At 38.9% G+C, this 27,976-nt stretch overlaps 1 protein-coding gene and 1 long non-coding RNA gene across 3 annotated transcripts; one reads left to right on the top strand and one right to left on the bottom strand.

Annotated features, from left to right (window-relative positions):
- The first annotated feature begins 309 nt into the window (after positions 1 to 309).
- C7 (complement C7) lies at positions 310 to 23,783 on the top strand. The gene is made up of 18 exons (XM_053931530.1): positions 310 to 369; positions 676 to 731; positions 1,469 to 1,541; positions 2,479 to 2,620; positions 3,414 to 3,555; positions 4,362 to 4,500; positions 5,160 to 5,282; positions 6,433 to 6,676; positions 7,325 to 7,438; positions 7,861 to 8,027; positions 9,040 to 9,268; positions 9,854 to 10,025; positions 10,409 to 10,496; positions 11,692 to 11,824; positions 12,414 to 12,605; positions 14,865 to 14,961; positions 19,943 to 20,127; positions 22,077 to 23,783. The coding sequence occupies exons 1-18, from the start codon at positions 364 to 366 to the stop codon at positions 22,262 to 22,264; spliced, it is 2,490 nt and encodes an 829-aa protein (XP_053787505.1). The 5' UTR covers positions 310 to 363; the 3' UTR covers positions 22,265 to 23,783.
- Positions 2,080 to 27,300, bottom strand: LOC128781717 (uncharacterized). 2 transcript variants are annotated; one of them, XR_008428474.1, is made up of 3 exons: positions 27,058 to 27,300; positions 15,063 to 15,207; positions 2,080 to 2,140 (listed from the first exon to the last, which is right to left on the bottom strand). It is a non-coding gene; the product is annotated as an uncharacterized LOC128781717 (long non-coding RNA). The 2 variants fall into 2 exon arrangements; XR_008428473.1 differs by lacking the exon at positions 2,080 to 2,140 and adding an exon at positions 13,845 to 14,202.
- Between the last annotated feature and the right edge of the window lie 676 nt (positions 27,301 to 27,976).

Genomic DNA, 27,976 nt, shown 5'->3' with positions numbered 1-27,976 from the left:
CAAAGGTCTTGTCCAGAGGAAAGAAACTATGAGAAGATAAAGAAAAGATGATTCTTCTTTCAGTAAGTGCTCATAATTTTCTGCCAGCCCCAGTTAATATATCCAAGCCTTGATTTATATGTCTTAAAAATACAGAGCACCTCCCAAAGCAGACTGTGTCCCTGGAGAGAACTAGATGGGTTAAGGTTAAAATTCCTTGGCAATATTCAACCCTTTTAGGGGAAAAAAAGCAGGGTAGCAAGGCAGAATGAGAAGAGATGAACAGTAACAGACAGACTGACTGACTCCTTTGGCTTCCAAGCTGAAAATGCTAGAAGTGCATTTTCCCTGGTAATTGCTGTATATCTGACTATTTTGTCTAACATGAAGGTAAGAAAATTGCATGCTTAATTTGTACTGATGAAGTGAATATGGAAAGTGCAATGAAATATTAATTTATATGGAGAAATAGCTGAAAAAAGTAATTGGACAGCATTGCAAGAAAGAAGAAAATTTACAATCAAGCTTGCACAACAAAGCTGAAAAATCTGTGTTAAATCTGTGTGACATTTTCCTTTTATTTCTTAAGCTGACTAGTGTATAGATTACAGAAACCTTGAACAACTGCATGACCTAAAAAAGGAAGGAAAATGTAGAAAAGCAAAGTAAATTTGCTTCTACTTCCTTTTTTTTCAGGTGCTGAGGATTTTTCTGTTGCTGGAAATTTCAGGCTTCTTTCCCATTTTTTCCAGGTGAATATTTGTTTAATAAAATACATGCTGAAAGTTAAGCATGTATAATTGTGGTGCTTGATGTGAGGCAGGGTTTCAAGGAGCCATCAGGTGTATTTCCTGGGAGAAATACACACTGTTCGGTGTCAGCTCTGGCTCTGCCACAAGTGACAACCACAGTGAGGCATTATGGTGTCTCTTAACTTCTGTCCAGAGGAGTCAGCCATCCTTGGGGACGAGGGTACACAGTGGTGGTGTGAGGCACAGCAACCCATGTCTGTGAAACACAGCACAATTTACCCCAAACCAGCCTGAGTCCTAGGGACAGGTTGCACCCCCAAAACTCCCATGGAAACTGGCAATTTTTTGTTGCTGATCTTTAGGCTAGGTGAATGTGTCTAGTTTCTTCTTTCCAATGGCAAGAAAGACCAATCTGGGAATGATTTAATTCTTACATATGAAAAACAAATCCAAGTGGTTTTATAGTAAACCTGGTCATACCCCTAATTATTATTGAAGGTTTGATTATTGATTTGCCTTTTAGGAAAGTTTCACACTCATGCTTATGGATGAAATCCCTGATGATTTTCCTCTCTCTTTTCTTTTATTTGATTTTTTTGTTGTTGTTGTTTTGTTTGTTTGTTTGTTTGGTTTTTGGGGGGGTGGATGGTTTTTTTGTTGTTGTTTTTCTTTTGTTGTGTTTGTTGTTGTTGTTCTTTTTGTTTGTTTTTTTAATGCAAAAACCAATACTGGAGCAGCCCTTCTCCAGTCCACTGCCACTGGAATTCTTTTGGCCCTTGGTCCGAGTGCAATGGCTGTACTCAAAAACAGGTATAGATGGACACATCTTTTCTTTATTCATAACCTCATTAACATATACTTTGCCCCCCAGTAATTAAGAAGCCACTCTAACGTTACACCCCCAAATCAGGTGCTCAGACAAAAGCCCCAACAGAACAGGAAGCCTGAAGAGTAAAGAACTAAGAAAATAAATCTTCCAGTCTGTCCCAATATGTTTTCTTTCAAAGTTATGATGTTCATGTTGTGAAATAATTTGTGCTCTTTTTATTTTGGTGATAGTTTCAAAAAGCTCAGCTGAGCTGTCTGGTAAACACACATATGCCTCCACTGATGCTGGTTTGTACCAATTCCACTGATTTTTCATTAGTGGCATCATGTCAAGGGAAGAAAACTTGGTTGCAAAGTGTCACCTTCAATGAAAATAAGTTGATGATTTTTACAATGCAACTCTGTAGATGTGCAAGACACTTGTGTTTGATTTTCCTTCTCATTTACTTTGATGTTATGTCAGTTAAGGAGGGATTAGTCAAAATTAAAGATGAGCAATGAGACAGTACTTACTTTTTTTAGAAATGAAAAGTAGCCCACTGGATCTAAGATTTTATCATCTTCCTTAATGACGTTGTTTACTTTGAAAAACATTAAAAAATTCATATTAGGCATGGTTAGTCCTATTAAAAATGTAAAAAAACCCGCTTAAATTTCTTAGCAGCTTTCTCTTGACTTCAGTTACATATTTGATTTTTGAACAAAACAAACCAAGCTCATGCACCAGTCTAAAGACATTATAGACAAAAGTTGTCTTTCTATTAACTTGAGAGTTTGCTACCGTATAGTGGTAATACCAGGTGTGGCTGTTCTTGGAAAAAAATAGTGAATGTCTAGAGTAGTAGCGCTGTCTTCACAGTAGCAAACTCTTCTGGCTTTGCATTTGGATTTTCTAAGATCTCCTTTGATTTGCATCCAGATTAGGAGACGGACAGTGGCAGTTTATGGCCAGTATGGAGGAAACCCCTGCTCTGGGCAAACTTTTGAAACAAGACCATGCACCCCCACAAGGGGATGCCCTACAGAAGATGGCTGTGGTGATCGGTTCAGGTGTTTCTCAGGTACCAAGACCATTTTCAATATTTTCTACTCATGAAGTTAAGAAAATAACCTTTTTATCTTTCAACTTCAGTAAATGGGCAATGTATTTGCAGTGATCTTGATCTACAGATGAATTTGACTTAGGTGAATGTTTCCTTTGTTTCCAGCCTGGACTATGCATGCTTTTAATTTAATCTGGAGTGTTGCAGAGCTTTGAAGAACATAAGCTGTAGCCCTGGTACCCTCTCTAACTCATTCTGCCTTACTTGTTTGCCCCAGAGAACAGGTTTTTTCATTATAAAAATGTAGTTAAGGAATGCAACCTTACATTGATGTCTTGCAGCTGTTTTAGGCTATTTCCAAATATGAAATGACCGGGATAATGGAAATTAATGCTCCATAAAATGTATCCAAGCAGCTCCCATTACCTTCACAGAGGAGCACATTATCTCTTAGGTAGATATTTATCACAGAGGACCATGATAAACATGTTTTGGTGCTACTAGGGTGCCAATTAATCACTAAAGGGATTTGGATCAAAGGGTGAAAGATTAGGAAGCAGATCTAGAAGTCAACTGTTTCACTGATACATCACAAGCCTTGAATGGCTATGGCTCTTTCGAGTGTGCTATGTGCTATTTCTTTATGTCTACATTTAATGCTTCACAAGCCCTTGTGGGCTCAGTCTGTTCATCATGGGAGTGAATATGCTAATTAATGTAGTGGAATAATAGGACTTTTGCTTTGATTCTAGGTGATCAATTTTTAAACTAACAAACACTTCTTTCCCCATGCATGTTTGTCCTGATTTAGGTCAGTGCATTAGCAGATCCCTAGTGTGCAATGGCGATCAGGACTGTGAGGATGATGGTGCAGATGAAGATCGATGTGAAGAGAGGAAAACTGTATGTGATATTGACAAAACACCTCTGAATTCAGAACTTACAGGAGCAGGGTAATGTTCTGTGCCAGACTCAGTAGTACTGGTACCAAATGCACTTACATTTTGATGTATTTGCAAGCTCTTGGTGTACAGATAGATTTTCTGGGCTTATGGTAAAACATCCCATATGCAAAAGTGTTCAGTACAACTGCTTCCACCATGCCAGGGGTTCAGTCTAGAATGTATAGGTTCTTTTACCTGAATCACTGAATAAAGCTTTCAGTGTTTCATTCCTGCTATTGAAAGACAGCTACTAAGATATTAAATCAAATTTTAACTAGTAACATGTGATCTTCAGCACAGAAAATATGAGCCAGCAATGTTCATTCTTTTTGTTCATTGCTGTTGAATTTAGCGCTCTAAATTCAAATGGATTTCTGCTTATACATCTGAACTGCAACATAGCAAAATAATTGTTTTCAGTTTCTTTGGTGTTGATTTATCACTTGTTATGCAATACACCTCATATATAATAACCCACCAACCCGCATTTTGGAATGGATGCCCTGTTGTTCCTGTGTTGCAGTAATGGTTCAAACAATAAAACTTAAAATCAGTTGAGATCGATATAAATTTCTTAATCTATAGAGATAATCACGTGTTAATTTTTGTTGACAAATCAAGAGCAACATTTCCCTTTCAATGCTGGAACATGCTATGCATACTGCAGTTCTGCATGTATAAAAGTCTATCAGGTGATAAGCCCAGGGTTAAATCAGCCTGTGATCATGATTTGCAGACACAGCAAATAATGGCTCAGTTATAATGGCTCTGTAATTTTTGTCTCTGTCTTAATGACATATTTTTTCTTTTTGTAGCTTTGATATTATTACTGGTGAGACTAAGGGAAGAGTCATTCATACCAAAAGCTTTGGAGGGCAATGCAGAAAGGTCTTTAGTGGCGATAGGAGAGAATACTACAGGCTGAGTGAAAGTGTTCTCGCTTATAATTTTCAGGTATGTTTCCATTAAGAATAGCTTTGTATTTACAGTCAGGATTAAAACTGGGAGAATTATATGAAGCTTGCAGGAGCCTTTGGCAGGTATGCTTCCCTAAACACAGTTCACTGACACCTGTACCCTCTCTGAAGTTGCTTATTACTTTGAAATATAAATTGGTGTGTATCTTGCTAAAATAAAAGGGAAAAAAAAAGATTAATTTCTTAGATGTGATTTCTAAATCTCTCACAGTTAGATTGAATGTAAAGCTAATCTCCTTAGGATAAGCAGTAACCTGAATCACCTTAAGAAATGCTTTGGGGGGTGAAATAGAGGGCTTTGGCATGCTTTGTGTAGATCTTCCAGAGATGTTTTGTTTGAAGTCAGTCTCAGTGATTTGGTTTGTCTCACATTTATCAGAAGCATGCCAAACAATCCATAATGTATTTTACTGCATAGTGTAAATACTTTATATCTATACATATATATATATATATGAATGCATTTCCATGCTTATCCAATAGTGTGCAGTACTTTTTATGAAATCTCAAATGGATTCAGCCTGAAAATCACATCAGCTTATTTTGCGTCAGAAAGGTTTTGCTCTACTCTATATATTATAGTTTTCAAATCCTACATGAAGTTCTTCATACAGATGTCTATCTTTCACCTTCTAGGTTAAAGTTCAAAATGATTTCAGTTATGAGTTTTTCAACAGCACCTGGTCTTATATGAAACATGTAGAGTGGTATGAAAATTCAAACAAATACAAGTACACAGAGAATAAAAATCTGCAAAAGGTATGTATAACTTGTCCCTGTAGCTTAGTACTTTGCATAAATATTTTCATTATTTTATTCATGTGTTTTTGTAGTGAGATGAAAACACTTGTTTTATAAAGACATTTTTGTCACAAAGTGCATGATAGTAAATATCCCATAAAACCTTTAAAAAGAGATCACTGGTTTGCTTATCAATCCAGAGGAGTTGGCTGCTGTTTCTACTTCCTCTGTCTTACCTATTTAGTAGTAGTTTATTTATTTACTATCTGTTTTTCTCCCTATTTAAGGAAGAAATCATTGGCTTCTTCTCATCATTGATTCATCTTTTTCTTTGTTTCAAGTGGTTTATTGCCCTTTTTTTTTTCTACTCCATCTTGGTCAGTATAGTGGAGCAAAAAGATTGAAATACCTCTGTGGTTAAAATTAATTTATTTTATAATGCATATTCCATTAGTAGAACTCCATTAAGAGAGAAATCTGGTGTCTTTAACAGCCAGGTAACAATGTTTATGCCTTTAACTTATTTTAAAAGGAGCATTAGATAAATAATTTGAGAGTAATTTTCAGTTATGAAGTACAACCTCTATCTTAGAGAAAATAAAACCAAGTAACAAATGTATGCATTTTATGGCCCCCAAGCAGACACTAACAATGACATACTTTGAGACTCAGCATAAACAAGTTCAAAAGCAACTTCGAGAGTCTAAAGTGAACAGTATTCTACAGGCATATTGGATTTTATAATTAAGCAGCATCCTCGAAATGCTAGAACCCCTTACAAGAAAAGCCTTACCTAGACAAAATAGGGTGCAAAGAAAAACTGTACTGCCTGTGGTTTGTTTTCAGACAAAGCTTGTTAATCTTCTTCTGCCAGGCTTCTGATTCTGGAAGCCACCATTTTATTTGAAGAGTGAGATCTCACTTGTCCTTATGCTAGTTTTCAAGTACACAGGAGGAAAAGAAAAATGTTGCAGTAATTATAAATAAAGGTCCAACCATATTTCATGACTTTAGGGTGTTCTTTTTGCATTTACTGTGTTGCTTAGAGGTATCTAACAGCTCTGTAAAGCTGTTGGTTAGTTGCCAATAGAATGTGTGTGCCATCTGGCTATTAGGAGCCACTCTGATAGTCACATGGAGCATGACTGATGGCTTTTCCTTCCACCAGAGTAAGCAGCTGATGGTTGTTGAGAACAGTGTGGAAGTTGCTCAGTTTATTAACAACCGTCCAGACTTTCTCACTCTTGCGGAGCCTTTCTGGAAGGAACTGTTCAACCTTCCAGTCGTCTATGAATACAGCGTCTACCGAAGAGTTATTGAACATTTTGGGACACACTTCTTACACTCTGGGTCTCTAGGAGGACATTACAAAGTCATTTTTTATATGGATACTGACAAAATGAAAGCAGAAGGTAGAGTACTAGAGTGTTTGTTGCAGAAAGCAGTCAGTAATCAAGAATAAAAATTTATATGTATGTTTTTCCAGCTAATGTCTAAAGTCAAGTAACAGACTTCTACAAGTTACTACATTCTCTTCATGGTCAAAAGAAAGGACACTAAAAAATGTGCTCAAACCACAGCATTTAGTTCTAGATCCATGCTTGTGACCTGCAGTGCTCTGGGTATATATAAAAAAAATTATAGTCAGTTTAGGACCTCCTCAGGCTGAACTTGAATATAACTCTAAAACAATGTTAAAGTTTAAATGTTACGTGGAGATCAAGGTTGGATAAAATTTTTTCTGTGTAAAGCAGAAAAAATTACAGAGCAAACACCAGAGTGGCACCTCTAATGGTAATCAGTTGGAGCAGTGCTGTCAAATTACGAACTGTTGAGAAAATAAATGAAACTGTAAACTGTTCCCAGATACACCTCACACCTCTGAGCATTCTTCCATAAACTTTTGCAATGTGTGGATCTTCCCACAGCACACGAATGCTAGTTAGTTACCTCCTAGTTTAAGTGTCGTACTTCATGACCTCTCTAGCCAGTGGGAAACTTGGAAATGAATCCAACACACTTTCTGTGTACAGTATTGTTAATGGATGGATTATCTGCAGGTGTCAGCATAACAGATTTGTACAAGTGTACCTCATCAGGCTGGAGTGCATTCATTGTGAAAAAGAAGAAGACAGAGTGCACCAAACTGGATGAACTGCTATTGACTTCTTCAGGTAAATGTTCCATGGTGACTCACACAGTTGTCATGTATCAATCTCTTATCTCATCCTAAATAGCTGTCAAAATGAGGAGCAGGTGTTGATAACTTTGGTGAATTCTGTCCTAATATGCTAAACCCAGACATCAAGTGCCTGGTTTAAAAGGCTCTCTGGCTCTTGTCAATTATTGCTAATGCTTTCCCAGTAAATGGCACTTTTCTGAACACCCTAAGATAGAGCTGCCAAGACACCTGGAAAAACAGATACCACCTATATATGATCAGTGTAGGAGCTCTTGATCCAGGCACAGGTGGTTGAACTGAAGCAGTGAGACCTTTCACTACTTGCTAGCAGAGTTTTGTATGTATTGTTTCTATTTCCATTTATAAACACAGCAACACCTACATTTTTATGTATTTCCCATCCTGAATCTGCAGGAAGCACTGGCAATAAAATTAAAGGAGACCCTTACATAGAAGGAGGAAGCCCAGGTGCTGTTGCTGGCCTTAGTTATCTAGACCTGGATAATCCTGCTGGGAACAGTCGGATGTACACCTCGTGGGCTGCATCAGTGACAGACTATCCCAGAGTAATTAAAAAAAAGGTAAGGCTATTTTCCTGAAGCAGAGGTAAGCAGATGGGATCACCTCAAGAGGAGAAATTAGTAAGCTACAGCTGGTGATTAATCATGCCATGATCTACACTAATTTTGTTTTCAGATCACTTTGTAAAAAAGGAAAGTGCTCAGGAAGAAAATGCTGTGAAGCTAATATGATCAGGTGCATCACAAATCTAAGTCCATTACAGGTCAATACCAGTCTTCAGTGACTTAACTGGAGTTCTGGTTAGGAATAGGTCATGTTAGCATTGGAGGAAAACCAGATTTGAGATAGCCCCTTTCCCAAAATACATATGGGCATGTCTGTGTGGCTTCCACTTCACTTGCCACATCCTTTTTATATCTCCTTCTGCATATCCCTTTTACCTCTCCTTCTTCACTTTGCATCCAGAAGTTTAGCATAACTGGAGATACTCCAAGTCAGACACTTCAGATCTGGGCATGGCCCTATTCACTGCTACCTTGTCTATGTCCCTTTTGGGAACCACCCACATACTCAAGAATGGTATAAACCCCAAGTATTTCTGTTAGGAAGTTTTTGGTTAAATGTAAAAGCATATATCATAAAGCAATCAATTTACAGGCAAAATAGTTTCAAATTTTGTTACCTTTGATCACTGTCTGATTAAATACCATAGTGGGCTCTTTAAATGTCCTTTTTTTTATGCTGGGAACATCTGGGTGAGAATTCAAGTTACTGTGCATTGGTGGTCGTGTTTTATCTCACCTGTATTCTTACAGTTCAAAGATGTTTAAACATGACTGATATAACAATAGCTTTAAAGGATGCTTTTAAGCAGAACTGGCTTTTCATAAAAAGGCTGGTATTAAATACTAACATAAGATTTTAGCTAATTAGCAAATTAGAGCATGTAATGTGCTAACTCCCATGTGCAGAAGCATATGTCAAAAATTATTTTGTGTGATGAAGTGTGCTTATAAACTCTTATATTACAGTCCTAACTATTTAATATGCATGTTTTCCTACTGTGTGTAGCTAACACCATTATATGAGCTGGTAAAGGAAGTGCCCTGTTCCTCAGTCAAAAAGCACTACCTAAAACAAGCCGTTGAAGAATATATGGCTGAAAATGATCCCTGCAAATGTCAGCCTTGCCAGAATGGTGGTGAGGTGGCCGTGGAAGGAACACAGTGTGTGTGTTACTGCAAGCCTTACACCTTTGGAGCAGCTTGTGAGCTGGGAACTCTTGTGCAGGATCAGCCAGGTCAGCACTCTTTAAACCCGTGAGAATTTAGAAGTGGCAAAATGTGCTCTCCTTCTTCCAGAATATATATGTCCCAATGGATACCCATGCAGTGGCTGCTGGGGTGAGACACCACTGCAAACAAACAGCATGGGGAGGGTCATGCCAAGACTGAGACTTTGTTTAACATGTCTAAATAGTCCTTAGCAAAGAGCTGGTTTTATTATTACTGTTAAATACAGTGGACAATACTAACTGCTCAGTGCTACCATCTATAAGTAAGTACATATCCTAAATTAATTATCAATGACTTAAAAAATTTTTACTTTTTAATTTTATAATTAGTAGTAGCTGGTAGCTGTTTTTATGTTCTCTCAGACACTGATAATATATAGCCTGTGTGGAATTATACCTATGTCAAAGCTGGGTAAAGATGGCAGATTAGATTATTACAGTCTGGATTTTTCTGTAAGGGCACAGTTGGAGCCATCACTAGCTTTGAACAGCCCGTGCCTTTAAAACCCCTCAGAGGGAATGCTTTAAAGAGAGAGTGGTTTAAAGAGAGTAGTTTTCACACTAAACCAAATATTCCCAAATGTTGCACAGGTGTTGTTGATGGACACTGGAGCTGCTGGTCTTCCTGGAGTCTTTGTTCAGGGGGAAGGAAATCAAGGAGTAGAACCTGCAACAACCCCTCCCCACGTGGTGGTGGGAAGGCCTGCCTGGGAGAGCAGCATGAAAGCAAAGCATGCGAAGATGGAGAGTTGCAGCATCTTCAGTAAGTAATAAAAAAACCTTGGAGACAACTGCTGAAAGATTTAAAAATTTGTTTCAGAGGGGTGCATAAACTATTGAATTCAAGGAGATCACTTAGTGAGCTTTAATATTTAAAAAATATTAAAGAAAAATATGAAAGAAAATGAAATTCTGAAACTGTAAATGTCTTAGAAGATAAGGCTAGAAAATGGGGTAAGAGCCAGTAAACTTGACAGCATTCTATTTACCACTCTCTTGGATAGCCTGGCAATGCCTGATTTCAATATAATCGTGATGTCAATGTACACATAAGAGTCTTGAAAATGGGCTTCACTGAGGAGCGTAGCATTTTGAAAGGAAAGAAGACTAAATTCAAACTAAACTGTACTTTTGTTTGCTTCATAGCTTGATTGAACCACACTGTTTTGATTTATCCATAAATCCTACAGAATTTTGTTCACCTCCTCCTCTCTTAGAAAATGGATTTGTTCAAGTGAGTTATTTCTATTGCTCTGTTATCTATTCTATCTCTACATGCTATGTCTTTTCTACAGTTAATATAGACGTTCACTTGCAAATTTGTATTTCTCTTGGCAAACTTATTATCTGGCCTAGTGAATAGCCACTCTTGCAGCATTTTCACTGTCTGAAGTTTACATTACATTATCTAAAACTATTAAAACTAAAAGTTAGATAAAACCAAAAAAGCCCCACCCTCAAAACCAGAAAAAGATCTTTGCTTCTCTAGACCATAGTACCTACACAGAAAAGTCATCTACTTGTCCTTTATTCTGTGTATGTATTAAAAATTTACTGAGCCACATGGATTACATATAAAATCACAACAAACTAGAGAGAAAAATTGCTCAGTTACTCAGGAAGTCCATAATGAAATTTTAAACAGATTTTAGGAATCTTCCCTCTGTAACTCACTATTCTGCTTTTTCTGGTGAAATTAAGAGCTGGCAAGGTACTTGGCTCACCATAGCTTAGGCCTGTTTGACAAGGGGGACTAATTCCTCCCGTGGAGGAATGGATTATGCCTTCATGTTATCAGGCTGTCATAAGTCTCTTTGCTCAATAAATAGGTAAAAGAATTAGTTCAAAATTCATTAGTTGCCTCTGCACAACTGCAACCTATGGCAAGAACCAAAATCTTTTTTCTAATCAATAATTGCCTCCTACATTGATATTTTTGGTTCACAAAATAAATGTAAAAGACTGCAATTCATGGAGTAGTCTCAATTTTTCATAAGATATCTCCTTAGAAGACAGTGAAATACAAAATGAGAAAAAACCCTGTGTCTTCAAGTCCCTGTTAACCTTTAGAAAGCTGATAACATGCCACCCTAAAAATTGGCCAAGCCATATAGTCTCCACTGATCTCCCCCCAGCCCAAGCCTGTTCAAGATGTTATCCTGCCCTGCTAATGCTTGATAACAGCCATATTTGCACTTTGTTTATACACCATCAGGAGAGCACTGCTCCATACCCCTTTTGATCACATTTGGTGACTTGATAACCAGGATTGCCCCCAGTATTCCAGACTCTCTCATCACTGTGTTGTAGAGTAGCAATACTACTTGTCGCTGTCCTCAGCTACTGCGTTCCAGAATCAAAGAGAGTTCAGTGCTGCTGGTAGCTCTTGTATTTTATATCCAAAATTTCACCTGTTCGTTTTCTTTCAGAATGCTGAAAACGCATACCCTGTTGGGAAAAACATTATTTATGCATGCAAACATGGATATTCTCTTGTTGGTGATCCTGTTGCTAAGTGTCACAGTAATTTACAGTGGCAAGTTGGAGAGAGATATTGCCAGGGTATGTCTAACTGATTCTTGTTTTGAACTACAGCTCAATTTCTGAATTCAAATGGAACACCTCAGAACATCTGCTTTCCAGCTACAATGAGGGGAGAAGACACACCTGTATTTCCCAGTTCCCTAGATACAATCAGGTCTAAATTGACTTCTGGTATGAATCCAGATATTTTAATGTTGGATTAGAAACACACCATAAAATCTAGTTTTAAGGCCATCCCTGTGTGTACCTGGACATGTTCTCCCAGGGTCCCATATGTATGATATCCCTATACTAGGAATCTGTTGCCTAGTGGGAACTGTCAACAGAAACATGGGTCCTAAGGAGAGGGAAGCCCTCATACAGCTAGGGCTGTACCTGCAGGCAGTAGGAGAAGATAGTAGGATAGTAGGAGAAGTTTCACTGTGTCCTTAGTTTTGCATGTTTGACTGGTGTGGTGAGTTAATATGCTGACTGGCACGTTTCTACAGGAACGTCAGCTAACCTCACCATTCAATTTTTTTAAGGAATTTTGGAGAAAATAAAATACATGAGTACTTTACACAATCCACTGATTTACTGTGTCTGTCTCAAATGCCTCAATCCACAGAAACTGCTTGTCTCCTGCCTGAGCTGGAGGGGGGTTTGCAAGGAGAGCCATGGAAACCTGTCTACGAGATTGGTGAGAGAATAACTCTGTCTTGTCCACATGGCATGCACTTGGAAGGGGCACACTCCATTTTATGTGAGCCCAGCCTCAAGTGGTCTCCTGATGTGAAGACTATCCATTGCAAGAGACCAGGTAAGCCATTGCAGTCCTCAAGTACAATGCAAGAGTTTCTTTCCTGGAGTTTCTTTCCAACTAAGCTTTATGTAGTTTAGATATATAGAGATATTGCTGAGATAGTGATAGAGAAGCCATACTTACATCACCAGCAAGAAGCACAGAAAACATGGGGATGTGTTTTCTGTGGTCTGTTCAAGCAAGATGCCTGAAGGCATTTCACTGAAGTTTCATTAAGGCTTTTTGCTTCCCACTCCCCTATTGCTATCAAGTGTTGTCACTAACTATTTTAAGAGATTGCCTGGGATTTATGCTGTCTATTCTGCCACCCAAATATGTTTCACTTTTCTCACATTCTATAACAGTAGCACCATGTGAACTACATCTTAAGAGTTTTTCTATCTGGAAGCTTTTCCATGCACCAGAGCCTCTTGTGAAAGAGGAAGACAGGGCTGGGTTACTGCTTTTGCTGATCTGGCAGTAAGACAGCTGATACAAAATAAATATCCAGAAACTAGAAGCAACAGGAAATAGGCTATAGCTTCAGTTCGTGCTGTTTATGCTCTAGTTTGATATGGGTAGGCAATGGCAGAAAGGCTATAGCTTCAAGCAGCTCTAAGTCATCTTTTCCAGACATGGAAGACAGACAAGAATGTCTCTTGAGCACTGTTGTGATGCTGATCAGTGACACAGAGGCACCCAAGCAGCTTGTGCTTCACGTGTGCCACATCTTCATCTGAGGTCCCAGATGTTCACCTGGGGAGACCCTTCACTGCAGCTACTGAGCAGGAGACTAGGCATATCTCCTACATTTTTTTCTGTCCTCTCCTTATCAGCCAGTGCTGCTGACATTGCCTCAACTGCAGAAAGAGGAAGGTGACAGTCAGGCTTAGACTTCAAAAGGCAGCAGTCCTGTGAAATTCCTGGTGTAAGTCGTCTGCTGTCATAAACACATCAACAGGAAGTGTAGTGATTTCTGAAGGAATAGCATAGCTGTACATAAATGACTTGCTGCTGCTAAACTGCCAGAGCAGCAGTGCTGAACTGCTGTTACCAGTTTCTTAGGCTTAGCCTGAGTGACTGATTTTCATCTGGTTTTTGGTTTTTTTGCTAACATCATGTTCTCAAATTTCATAAATAATTGGAAAGTTTCAAATGCTTCCATCAGAAAGAAAAACAGCTTGTTCTTGGCTGTATGGAAGCATTATATTAGTACAAAAGTTAAAAAAATGAAGAACAACAGTTGGATTAATAACAGTTAAAAACTCAAGGAGTATGAGATAAGAAGGGTAAAAATTATGAAGTATTCACAAGACACTGTGGCATATATATGTTTGGATGGGAGTATTTAGTCACTATGCAACCAACTACTCAGAGAATAAAGAAAATGCAGTATTTTTTGGTGAAAATTTCCCCTCTGCAGGAAGACAGGGTTATGCTTGCTGTCTGTATCATAATGCATTGCAATTCTTATTTTTTCTTTTAATTTTTTTTCTTCTTCTCTGGTAATTTGTCTGTTTTGCTTAGCAAGTCTTAATCTGTAAGAAGGGTTTGGTTTTTTTTAGGAAAGACAACAATCTGGAGTACCAAATCTTCATGTTAGCAGACAGGCAATCTGAAAAAAATAAGGATAAAACCTCCTTGGAAACTGTGTCCATATGGATTTAGCAAAATCTTGCTGTTAACATGCTACAGAAACCCACAAAGAAATGTTTAGCAAAATTTGGAGTACAACTCTCTACTTAAAGAATGGTACACCTGCAATCATGAAAATTCTCCAATAATTACTATTATTTTTATTTTAAAAGTTGGTACAACCTGAGGACTGATGATAGAACTTGTAATTTTCATTACCATCAATGTATAAAGGTATTTGTGTTCACATAGGGTTTTGGATCCTTAGCTTTTCTAGTGTCAACAGTGAAGTCAATAATTCTGAAACCCAATGACAAAAGTGTTCCCAGCTATGATTCAGCAGTGCTAAATTTAGCAGAAACAAATAACTGCTGCAGAAATGAGATGAATGTTTAAGTTTAACATAGTACCTGTCTCTTTCCATCTGGTTGGTGACCCATGGATAAATTACTGAACAGTAACTTTACAAAGTGTATCATATCTTTTTAATACTGTTGATTACTCCCCTGTAGTAGATACTTTTAATGTAGGATTGACTTCATGTCATGACTATATAATTCAGTGCCTTCTAAACTCAACTGATAATTTCACAGCAGATCTTTTTTTTCTGACCCTCAATATCTGTCTGTTCTTCTACTTCAGTGCCCAGTGTGAAAACAGAAGTGACAGAGCCTAAATGTCAGCCATGGGAGAAAGTATATCAGTCGCAATGTGTGTGCAAAATGCCCTATGAGTGTGGGTAAGTTCAGGCTCAATTTGGCAATTAGATTCTCACTTTATTCAAGACCAATTACATTTCTTAAATTTTCAGTCTATGACAGAGGAGCAAACTTTACTTACATGAGGAAGAGATGTACTTGGTTTGCTTTACACCTCAATCAATGTCCTCTTCTTCACTTACTTGCCTTGTCAGAACTGTCAGTGGGTTTTAGCAGTGCTGGAATTTGGTTGGATGACAGAAAGTGAAGGCATAATTTTGCTTGATCTGTGAAGTAGATGAAAAAAGATAAAATTATATTTTTAAGATTTAGAGGATTGAGGATAAGTTAGAACAGAGGTCCTTGGGACACAAACCATCAAAGCAATAAGCTAGTGAAATAAAGCAGATTTCTTTTCACTTCTGGGAGACTAGGGGGTTATGAAAGGTACAGTAATCTAATTTCATCTCACATTTACACAGCAGTTTTCACAGAGCAGTCATGTCACTTTTCCTGACTTCATAATTTGCAGATTAGAGTTTGCTGTTTCCTGTTTAATCTAAGCCTGTATTCTGCAATAAGCAATGCAGAAGAAATAATGTAAGGAAATGAGTAAATCTCTCAGTTCTTTGAGATACACAAAAGGAAGGGAACAAAAATGGAGGAACAACAAGAAGACACCTGAGACCAAATGCGCTGATGAACAGATGTGCCAATGAGTTTAGCACTCCAGCATTTGGGCTGGTTTGCATAGACTGGATGACATCTCCTATGAAGTCACTCCTATAAAGTGGGTGTGGGCTCTAGATATGAAATCTGGCCAGATTTATGTAACTGAGTTGCGTAGTTTGGAAGCTTCAGGATAACAGACCAAATATGTCTTAGCCATGTGTAGTAGGAGGAAGAAACTGTGAAGATGTTTCAAGTGATTTCAAGGTAGAACTTTCAGCAGAGCATGGGTACTTCCCATCAGACACATAGACCAAGACTGCTCTGCATGACTCTGATTTTAGGGCAAGATTAGAACTCTGAACATCTCAAAATTAAAATTGGTGAGCTTAGTTCATATGCAGATCCACTGGGTAGTTCCCTAGGGTCAGAGGCCATTGTCCTGTGTGCAAAAGTAAGTGGCAGGTTTGTAATAATGCTGCAATCTAATGCTATTCCTATCCTTACACCTAAATGGTCCAAGTAATCTGGTCCTGCTCTTTTCTCTCAACAGTTATTTAAAAGGATCAGCAACTCCTTTTCTGGTTTATGTATGTGTTGGGGTCACTTACACAGAATACAGGGGAGTCAGAGCTAGGGAAGCCTAGGACAGAATCCGACAGTAATCTTGGAGGTTAAATGAATTCAATTTAGCTATGCATTGAAGCTTCATTTGTAATTAATCTACTACTTGCCTGTTTATATTTTTTATAATTATGTTAAAAATGTCAAGAATATAGATAACAGTCATTTTTGTTACCTCATGGCATCATTTCACTGTCTTGGAATAATGCATCTAATGATAGAACGATAAATCTCATCTGTCAAAGCAGAACAATCTTCCAGACTGCTATAAGGCTGTAGGAGTAAAGCATGTAAGCAGATCTTGGTCTGATCTTTCCTCAGAGAGCAGAATTAACTTGCATTGTTTTGGCAGTGACTTTCAGCAACAGCCTCTTCTCTGAAGAGTGTTTGGAGCGAGAAGAGTTCATATGGTAATTCAGGAACACCTTGGTTTCAGACCTCTCCTCCATCCTTTCACTTTCCAAGAGACTAGCTACAGAGACTGCCTATAACAGCACAAGAACCCTAGAACAGCCTGGTAATTTGTCCCTTGTGATAGGGTGCCTTAGGCTACATCTGTCCTTATCAATGAGAGCAAGGGAATGATCCAAGGAAATTTAGCTGCAGCAGAGCAGGGCCAGTTCCTGTATAATTCCCAGGCACAGCTCAGGAGTGACCGGGATGAGAGACCGTTCCAGTTCTGATGTAGTCCCCATCTTCTGGGGCAAAGAGGGACACCACCTACTCTGTGTAAATTGTTCCTAACACATGGAAGGGGCCAGAGCATGGTGTGTTAATACAGATGGAACCTCAGCCTCTGGTAGCTAAAAGCTATCTCCACAGTGAAACATGAGATTTGATAATTTTTAAGTACTATCCCCTCTTTTTTTTCTTCAAATTTGTTTGCAAAGCAACTATGTCTCTCCTGAGAGTTCTTGGACTGTGTTACATTAAAACTTCTCAAATGTAGTTCCAGGAAATTAAAATAATTCCCAGCATGATGAATTTTTCACCAAAAGTTTCCTACCGCTTATTGCTAGCGAAGGTATTTATGGACTTAACAGATATTATTTAATTTCTTACAATATGTGCTTTTGTAAAATATTGTTCTTATCCTTAACCTTATTTTTTCAAGTAAAAAGTATTGAATTTCTCACATTCACTTAACACAAGGATTATTCCTAAATAAAATTTAGGCTGTAAAATTTTTTATTGCACTGATGTGATATTCCCAACCTTGGGAAATATACTTTCTCAGCAATGAGTGCAAATTATTAATTTCTCTTATGGGTGAAGATTCTCCATCCTTTTTCCTATGCATCTTAACATGTTGATTTCCACAGTCTTTCTTCTGCTGACCCAGCAGTAGCAAATATGTAAATCACTCTCAAGACAGTATGAGACATTGAACTTTAGTGGGAGTTTGGCAACATGGTCCCTGAACTCCTAGGTTCAAACTTTGGCAGCTGGTTAAATCAGCTCCCTTTCCTCTTTTGGATGTAGCTAAAGTGGTGCAAAGCAGACAGATTAGTGCAGAGGTCTGATCTTAATATTTTTTAGGTAAATTAAGCTGCCTTCACTACAAAATTTTGACCTTAAGACTCAGATATTGAGATTTATCACTTAGGCATGTAAAGAAGACATCTGAAGAATTTAAAATATAATTAAAAATTTAATTACAGATTAAATACAATTGTTTTCCCTGGCACACACTTTGTTCTTTAAGATGATATATAAACAGGGAGTTTTACTTATACTTCTGTCTGTAAAGATAATTTTCACATAAAACTCAGAGCTCCACTATCTTAGAGACTGTCCAGCCAGATGACCAAACAGTACCATGCGCACAAGTGCACCTCTTTCCTTTATCAGGTTCCTGCTGCTATATATCCCTTGGTTTGTTCTCTTGTGCCTCAGAATAAGAGGGTTAACCTCATTCTTTATATTAACAAAAGAGGATTAAGGGAAATTCATGCAACAAACTTTATTAGGGATTTAGTAGCTGTCATTTTGACCCAGCACAGCAGTTAAGGGACCTCAACCTGTGGTTGAGGATGCTAACATAAGTGGAAGATATAATACAGTTCATAAAAATATTTGGTCACTGGTCGATGCACCAAACTTTTCAGGCTCAGCTAATGAAGTCCATGCAATATTTTAAATACCTTAAAGATGCACTATGCTACAGGTATTTTAAAAATTCTGTAAAGTGAGTTCTTCTGAAAGGCTTCGAAGTCATCTTTTTAAGAACCATTCCCAAAGCTTGGAGAAGGCCCTTTTCCTTAGTGCTTTATTTATAGATCAAAACCCACTTCCTAATACACAGGGAAAAAAATAAAAAAGAAAGAAAAAAAAAGAAAAAAAAAGAAAAAGAAAGAAAAGTTACCTTAATGCCTGACCATTAAGTCAGCAAGGTTTGAGTTCTGGCATTCTTAGGAGACTTTTCTCTTCCCTCCTTCTACAGGCATTCCCCTTCCCTTCAGTGAGCCTCATGAAGCTCATTAGGGACATTTGCCTGTTCCTCATTAGGGCCATTTACCTGTACCTCATCAGCCTCTTCTCCCCACCAAGTACCTGTTTAGCGGAGGATGATGTTCAGAACTGGCCTATTAACACACCAAAACTTTCAATGGAAATGTTTGTGAGCTAAAAATGAGGAGCTGTGCTGAAAATTAGACTTTGGGTCTGAATTTCAAAGCTCTCCTTCCCCTGGGAGCCTATCTCTGCTCTCTGGTACCCTGTGAAGTCCCTTACCCCTGGCTGTAAAGTGAATCCAGGAGAGCACAGGCATGCTCTGCTCCAGATAGTCACTCTTTTGTTCATTCCACACAAATACTGCTGATTGCATTGAGAACAAGTGGAGAAGCTAGGAGTGTGAGATTAAAACTCAGAAGTAATGGAAGGGTTTTTTTTTCCTCCCCTCCCACACTTGGAACATGAAACACAAATAATGACGACTTCCTGGAACTGAAGTAATGGAAGGGTATTTTACTCTCCTCCTACACTTAGAGCATGAAACACAAATGGTGGCCACTTCCTGGAACTGTCCCCAAAGCAAACACCATTTAAGGTTGTCCAAGAATTGCTATTACCAGTTTTAAAAGCTCATTTATGTAGGTGTTAAAGCTCTACCTACATTTCAAGAAATAAGCAATTTTTCTGGGTAATTTTTTTTCTTAAAATTTCTGTGGAGATGTATGTGTATTTCCAGAAATATCTTTGGTTTCTGATGGTCGATTATAAGGGATTATTTAGTAAAAGATGAGCATTTTAAAAGACAGCAGAATAAAAATCTTAAAGTACATTTGAACACCTTAAAATTAAGAAACACTTCTAAAATATTCTATGTGCATGTTTGCATATGTCATATATGTATAAGAAATGTTTTCTGTATGTCTACTTATGTTCATGCATGTGTCATAAGTTAGAGAATAATTGAGATCTGAAATACTTTCAATTAAAGTCTCTCTCTCACTGCTGCTGAGGTCAATGGCAAAAAGATGGTAATATCCCTTTCCTTCAGATGGGGCAGATCTTGACTCTGCTGAGGTACAGCATGCTGTGTAAAAGGAAGAAGTCTGGACTGTCTGTGTGTCTCTGTCTTGAGTTCTTTGCTGCACTCTTAGGAGGTACCTGAGTGGACAGAGAAGTTGTAACTAGACTTTGAATGTTTTCCAGTCCCTCAGCTCCTTTTAAGAGTTACCAAGATAAAGCACGTTTAAATACTGCAATTCCTGCTTTTGTTTTCAGTCCTTCCCTGGACACTTGTGCTACAGATCAAAGAACCAAGAGAAACACACCTTTAACTGTTTGCAAGATGCATGCCTTGGAGTGCATGGGCAGAAAATACTCTCTGACTAATGTAGAAAACTGCAAAGTACCCCAGGCAGCTGAAATACCATGTGGATCGTGCCGTTTATGGGAAAAATGCAATGGTAAGAGATTCTTCACAACTGTAAGTAAAATTGTTCATATGACCAAAAGGAAATCTTTATCCTCGCTTACACATTAGTAGTTGGGCAGTTGGTCTGTCCTCGTATGGCATTTGCAGTCCCTCACAGAAGCACCAGGCACTGCTAAGCTGGCTCAAACCATTAGCCAAGTGTGTGGTATCCAAACATAGCAAGAGTCTTCCACCATGGAGAGAGAGCCCTGCAGGATATTGTAACAAAATGTACTATGTACAGGAAAAACTTATTCCTAGTCCCTGTTAAGTGAATCATCCTTTGGTCCACTTCCTCCTCTGGGTGAAACTCCTGCCGTACTCTTTTTCACTGTATCTATCTGTTCAGATTCCTTAAAACAGCAATTGCAGGAACCCTTACAGCCCACGGGAATAACTAATCTTCTCCTGAAATTTGCCAAGCAGTCTCCCCAGCAGGATCCTGTGGTTAGGAATTAAAATTCTTATTGTATGCTAGCTGGGAAAGCTAGTTACTGTTGTAGGTTTGTACAGTTTGTTCACTGTCTATCCCCAGTTTCTCATATAATGATTAAAGGTGAGGTCTCTTCCCTCAGAGGTAATAGTTCCTGTTTTTTGTAATCAGTCTGCAGTGGAAGTTTTAAAATCCCTGATTTATTTTCCCTGAGTGTCCTACGCTACATTGCATTTAATGAAGGGTTGCCAGGAATGGAAATATGAGCTAATAAATTAGGGTTTTAGAAGTACCCAAGCTAGAGGCATGGTTATTGTCACAATTTGAAAAGAAAAAGGATTACTAGATAGGAGTTCATCTGTTTTGTCTAGCAGGGTTGAACAGACAAAAATAATAACAACAACAAAGTCAAAACTGTCTGGAGCTTCAGCAAAGACAAACACAGGCAAAAAAATTGCACACAACAACAACAACAAAAAAAAAAAGACACAGTTATGAAAAATAAATATCAGGTGGAATATTCTCACCTGAATGTCACTTATACAGCTACACACATTTACTTATAGCAGTAGATCCTTTGATCTTCATGAAACTGTCTGTATGAAAATACAGATACCAGTTGTAAGGGTTTGCATGATCAGTTTGTTAGTGTCCAAAGACAAATCTCTCATCTTTCAAGTTACCTGAGCTCTGGAATAGTAAATACATGGGCCAGTTCAAGAACTAACATCAGAGAAGGCTTTGAGTACCTCATCTGAGACATCTTGAGCAAGTTTTTCCCACAAGCATGATCAGCCTCTCCAAGCAGAGGAAGGCCCAGCAGTGCAACATTTGTTTCCACTTCTAGTTTTTCCACTGAGCCTGAATATCAGCTAATGTTACTGAAAGAATTAGGGAATTAGGTTAAGGAAAGAAAGACGGGAAGCTTTGGGTTGGAAGGGAACTGTAAAAATCCTACCCCCTTGCAATCACCCAGGATGCCTTCAACTACACCAGATTGCTTAGAGCCCTGTCCAACACGGTCTTGAATGTTTCCAGGGATGGGCCTTAACCATCTCTCTGGCCAGCTTGATCCTGTGTTTCGCCACCTTCATCCTAAAAAATTTCTTCTTCATATCTGCTCTGTATATGGTCTCCTTTAGATTAAAACCATTATCTTTTGTCCTTGCATTGCAGCCCCTACTAAAATGTCTGTCCCTATCTTTCTTATAACCCCCCCTTTAGGTACTGGAAGGTGCTATAAGGTCTCCCCAAAGCCCTCTCTTCTCCAGGCTGAACAACGGCAACTCTCTCAGCCAGTCTGTATAGGAGAGGTGCTCCAGCCCTCTGATAATTTTTGTGGTTTCCTTTGATCCTGCTCCAACAGGTCCATGTCTTTCTTGTGAAAGCTGAGCACTATCCAGAAAATTGCTTTCAGTCTTATAGATTTCCTTGAGACATTTTAGTCTGGGGTTTTTTTGGTGACTTGGTTGCTATCCTGAGTGTTTTTCCTCTGTGCTTTTGCTTAGTGCCATCCAACATCTGTGTTTGTGATGAAGACGGGCTGTGTGAAGAGGGAGATGCCCAGGTCTGTGCTGAAGTGAGTGGCTCTGCTGCCCATCGGACCATGACCGAGTGTGAGGTTGGGCTGCTCAGGTGCCGGGGGGAGACTGTCACTCTTGTCAGCATAAGGCCCTGTGATACGCAGAGTAAATAAGATCTGTTACACTTTGTTTTGCTTATTGCTGGAGGATATGTCAAAATGTGTCAGCTCTTGGTCAGGACATACTTTGAACTTTGCTCTGCCAAATGTAAGCTCTGCTGTGAAATCCATCACAGCTGATGAAACTGCATCTGGTCAGCTCTGAATCAAGGCCTGAGGCTCTTTGTTAGACCAAGATGCACTTGCCACAACTGCTCACAACAGACCTCTTGCTTAGGCACCAGCTTTACCACTGGCAGATTTACTTCATATTTCCATCAGAATTAAAAAGTATTGCTGAATTGCAATTGCCAAAGTAGCTATTATAGTGCTGGATTACCATGTCTGACATTGTCAATATGTTTTTCTTAAAGCCACACAAACATATGCTTGCACTGCGTAGATTTAGATTAGCAAAACATACAGACTAAGCTTTACACAGTAAGAGGTATGTTTCTTCTCTTTTAATAAAGCAGCTTCTTTCCACCATACACTACTCAGTTGAGCAAACAGTCTGCACAGAACTGAATATGTTGTTGAGCCTGACACACTCAAATGTCAAAACAATGTGCATTAATAGTAAAGCCATATTGAAGTAATGAGAATACATCTATGCTTGCAGCTTCTTATACACAGAACCACTTCATGAAAAATCACCATTTTACATTGTCATTATTATTATTAATATTATTGTAATGAGCCACACCTATAAGCACAGGTAACTCAGTTACATTTGTCACATGCATTTATGTTCGTGCCAAGGCTGGTTTCTTACAGACAGTTGCACAAAGAGGTCTTCTGCCTTAGCAAAATTTTCTCAAAGGCAACTACTAGAGAAAACACATCTTTACAGCAATGAAGACATTCTGCATGCAGTCCCCTTGGAGATACCATTGGATAATCTTCAAAGATTATTCCTGAATAAAATAAGTATCCTACACTCTTTTCTTACAGAGTAACCTTTCTAGCATCCATAGCTGGACCATGACAATTTGCTTACATATTTCAAGTCCACTCAGGTACCCATGCTGGCAGTCTCATCCCTTCTGACTATTCTTGGATGCAAACAAGGACAAAGGGCTGGATAGTAAGTGGATGTTCAACCAAGTGCAATACTATCAGCATGTATGATATGTATGTATGCTTTCAAAGCAACAGATTTTATTTCTTACTGTCAGTAATATAGTAAGATTAAACATGTCTCTTGTTTATTACATTTCTACCAGTAGTTTCCTTGCATAAACCTTACCCTCAGCTGGATAAAGTTTTGCTTTCTTTAATGCTGGCAATAAAGAGTAAGCCAGAACAGGAGTGGCTTTTCTTGGAAACTCTCTCTTGTGCAGGTAGCCATATTGGAGGGGAAGGTTGCCACAAACTAACTGAAAGGACCTCCTGACCTTTATAACCTTTTCCAGCTGTCTGGAAAATAATATCAGGTTGTGGGTTTTGGTTATTTTTTCTGCTTGAGCAAATAATAAATTTTTGTAAATAGCATACAGATGAAAATAAATAGAATAAAATCCAAATAAATTTAGTCAGCTATTTTGTCTTTATAATTTGCTCTGGAGTAATAAGTAGTAGTTTGTAGAACACCCAGATGTTTGCTTACTTGATTACTCTCAAGTCTCTTGTCCACAATTTCTAACCTTTTTCTTGTGGTATTAAGTACAACATGTGATTGGACCATGAGTCTACTGGGTAGCAATAGCTTCTATATCTGCTCAAGGCAAGGAAAAAATCACCTGAAAATTTCCTGATAGATAGCACAGAGATATGGTGACTTGGTGATTCATGTCTTCAAACATAGGGAAATGTGTAAAACTAGCACAGAGCCTCAAGAAACACTGAGAATTCCTGTTTCAAAAAACAATAAAGTTGCCAGATAATCATCTCAATACATCAGCAGGAACAGCTCTCTGTGTCCATAAAATAAATTAGTCTGAGATAAGGCAGCCAAAATATTAATGAAGGCTGCATTTCAGATGCTTCATGCAGTCCCTGACATCTCACTGTTTATCTGACCCATCTGAATACTTTTTCTCTTTCCTTTTTCTTTCTAATTACCCACTCCATCTTTACTCCTCCTAGTTCTATGCCCAGTCAGCTCTTTCTCTGTGGGTTGCTTACAGGTACATTCCCTCCTGCTGCCAGACTGAAGGTGTCCAGCAAGGATCTGCTCTCCTTCCTACTGTGATACCACATTCTTTTCCCTGCCTGGCTTGTGACTTCCCTGCCACATCAGGGGCATTTCAGTTCCATCACCCCTCCTGAAAACCTGAGTACATCTTACAGCATTTTACAATAGACGTTAGGGGCTTTTGTTTGTTTTTTAACCAACTAGCTGGCTTCCTAATGCTGCATGAGAGGAAAAGTAAGGTGAATAGGCAGAAGTTTTCTCCAAAGGAATATGATTATTCATTAAAAGAAAAACAGGTTCATGTAGGACCAGTGTCTGGGATGACACTGTTCAGTCACACAGTCATTCCTATGGTATGCATGTCTGCTGGCCACACTTTGTCCCTTTCAGTACAGAAGCATCTCCAGTCACTGTGGTCCACCATACTGATATTAAACTGATAAATAAATGCAAGAATTTTTTTCTCAGTAAGAAACCAAAATCAGATTAATGAGTGTCAGATGAGGGGAACAACAGAGGTACCATTGTAATGAACAATTTCCACGTGTTCCCCAGAGACCCCAGGGCCTTCTTAGTTCCAATGGCAACACCAAAAAAGCTACTAACTCTAGCTAAGTACCAATACTGAAATGTTAATTAGCTGATTGCTCTGTTTGTTTTCTCTAAACTACCTGGAGATAACTGGCCAACCACCCCCCCATGCTGCCATTCTGGGACTAGCATGCAAATAAAAAACCCTTAGGATCATGGGAGTATTTTTAGGAGATAAAAACACCCCTAAATCAAAAACTAAACACAGTAGAGGGGTCTAGACAAATGTCCTAGCTGAGGAAGAGGGAAACACATCCCCTGATTGACTTTTACCCGTCACCATCACCTCAAAAAGAATAGACTAGGTTAGGCTGTGAGAAGCAGAGAGACAGGAAGGCAAGGAGAGAGAGCACTGGTGCTGCCAGCAGGGGAGAAGCAGGGACAGCTGTTGTTCTGGACTTCAGCAACAGACTCTGCACCCCACACCTCTTCATCCTCTGGCCACTGGTGTGCCAGAAGAAGGGACAGCTGTTGCTCTGGACTTCAGTGACAGACTCCGCACGCCTCCTTCCTTTTGGCCACCTGGGAAAGCTACAACCGTGGGGGCGAGCTCTTTGTCAAGCCCCCTGCACAGCTGATCTTTTTAATAAAGAGCTGAACATTAATAAAGGCATTAGCCCTGTTCATTTCACCATGATTCCATGGAATCAATAAGGTTAACAAAATGACCTAGCAGAGAATGGTAAACCCCTTTGTTATACCTGAATTAAATGACCATGCATTTTCCCTATGACCATGTATCAGGATACTTGGGAGGAGTTTGATATTAGATGACCTGAGCTTTCATCAGCTGTGACAGATTAAATTTAACCCAGATCAAGGTAACAGATCTAGGTAGGTGGGGTAAGCTTGTTGTCCACACTGCTAAGGTCATCTGAGGCCAGTGACTTGGAAGATATCACAAACTGCTCAGTAAAAAGGCTTGCCTGTTGCAGAGCAGTAGGTACAAGAACAGAATGTAGGGATTGAAGAAATTCAAACTCTATAAAACAGGAATGCTGAAAAAATTCCTCCTAGTTAACACTATTTGGTAAACATTATCAGAATGTGGGATGAAATTCAGCTTTTGTTGCTTCCTTGCAAAAAAGCTGATCTGCTAAGCAGCAGCACTATTAAAACTTGGTTTTCTAGGAATTTATTTTTTGGTGTAGATATATATATTATTTCTACATATCTAATATAATAGGAAGTAAGTCTGCATTGTGTCTGTCCCCTTGGGGCAGACATAGGAGAGATCTTCCCACCTGCCTATTTTCATGAAAGATAATGAAGAATCCATACCTTTCAGATCTAATAATGCATTGCATGTTTTTTAAAGATAAACTACAGGTTCATATACTATTGAAGGGACCGCAAAACTAGACTTCTGTTCAAATAACCATGTGATAGGTTCCCTTTGTGAAAAATGACAAGCTGGGAAAAAAAAAAAAAAAGGAGATGCCCTAGAAATGAAGGTGGGAAGAATACATCAGGACTATCACAGAGCAGTGGTGCCTGCAGGTTAAGCACAAGATGTGGACTATCTCCAGGCAGAACAGCCAAAAAGCTAAGAGAAACCTAGGAAGGAATAAAACTTTTCTGATATATTTTTTCCTAACCTGGAAGCAGAAAATTAACATCTGCAAAGTGATAGGAAATTTGTCTGCCTATACAGTGAGTGGGAGAATCTTCCCAAATTCTGCCAGATGGGAGTCCACCTTCATAGACAAGATTTGGGACCAGTGTATATCTGGAGACTAAATGAAGGATAGCAAGTTATGTCTACCAACCTGCTGTTGTTAAAGTAGTAATAGTAGCACTAGTAAAGTGAGGTATACTTTGCAAATCGCTTTTTCACTGGAGATTATATTTCCTCAGTGTGCTTCTCCTGGCTCCTTGAGCTCATCCCCTGGGACCCATAAGCATCCTTTACCTTACAGAATGAGAGATGCATGAAGCAGGATGCTGTGATTCCCAAAGCACTCCCTGATTTGCAGCCCAGGGCAAGACCCTCCCAGATGAAAACAGATCAGCAGTTTAGTGCCCTGCCAAAAGCCAAACACCATTAACTGATAGAAAAATGTTTTGAGGTAGAACATACCTTGAAAACATGAAAAAGCTGTCAAAAATAACATTTACAAGATATATTTTCTCCACCATTGAGAAGTCCCTTTTGTCTCTGTTCTCTTAATGTGTTCTTTAGACAGCTTTTGCCAGTGTGCTTCCACTCTTCCATCTCTTCTTGCAGGGCTTAACTTGCTGTTTCCCCTTGCTTGCCAGTCATGACCTGACAAAACACCATCGCGATTTCTTTACACCTGACTATTTTGCCAATTGCTTTCAGTCTGAGAGCTGTTGCATCACTTGTTTGTTCTTTCTCTCTCCAGACCAAATAGAATCTTATTCAATATCCTCCTGCCCTGGTCTCTCTACCACCTAAAGCCATTACATCACCACATTCATAACACTATTACAGATCAGCTCCTTTTCCACCACACTGTGGCTCTGCCACGTTGCTCACTATGATGAGCTGCCACTGTAAGTAACAGCAGAGCCATTACTGTGTATGACAGGGGGCACAGGAATATAAACTGCTATTGATTTCTTTCTCTCTCTACTGCAAAACACAAAGGAGTTGTTTCTGACCAGCAGAAGAATGCTGTTGGCACACTGGATCTTCTGGCTTCATTCAAGAGACATGCTAATTGCTCATCACTCAGCCTCTGGGACCTGCTCTCCTGCATGTGTTCCTTAGGTGGCTGTTTTCACTTCTCAGATCAGGGGCCAGTGAGCAGAGTTCTATGCCACAGCATGCAAGAGAAAACTATCAACCCACCCACTTTAGCACTTTACAAATGGATTTTTATTATGCAGCTTCAAAGAACTGTATTGTGTGAATATGGAAAATAACCTTTAGCAAGAGATAAGCAGTGGTAAACAGCTACCAGCAGTGCTTTTGGTCAGTGATTGTTTAACAAGACTTGATCAGTAGCTTCTGGTAAAGCAAAGCCATGGTTTTA

Source organism: Vidua chalybeata, chromosome Z (assembly GCF_026979565.1).
Source record: "Vidua chalybeata isolate OUT-0048 chromosome Z, bVidCha1 merged haplotype, whole genome shotgun sequence".
NCBI lineage: Eukaryota > Metazoa > Chordata > Aves > Passeriformes > Viduidae > Vidua > Vidua chalybeata.
The sequence above is the reverse complement of the archived record's forward strand: the minus strand, read 5'-3'. Positions and strand labels throughout refer to the sequence as shown.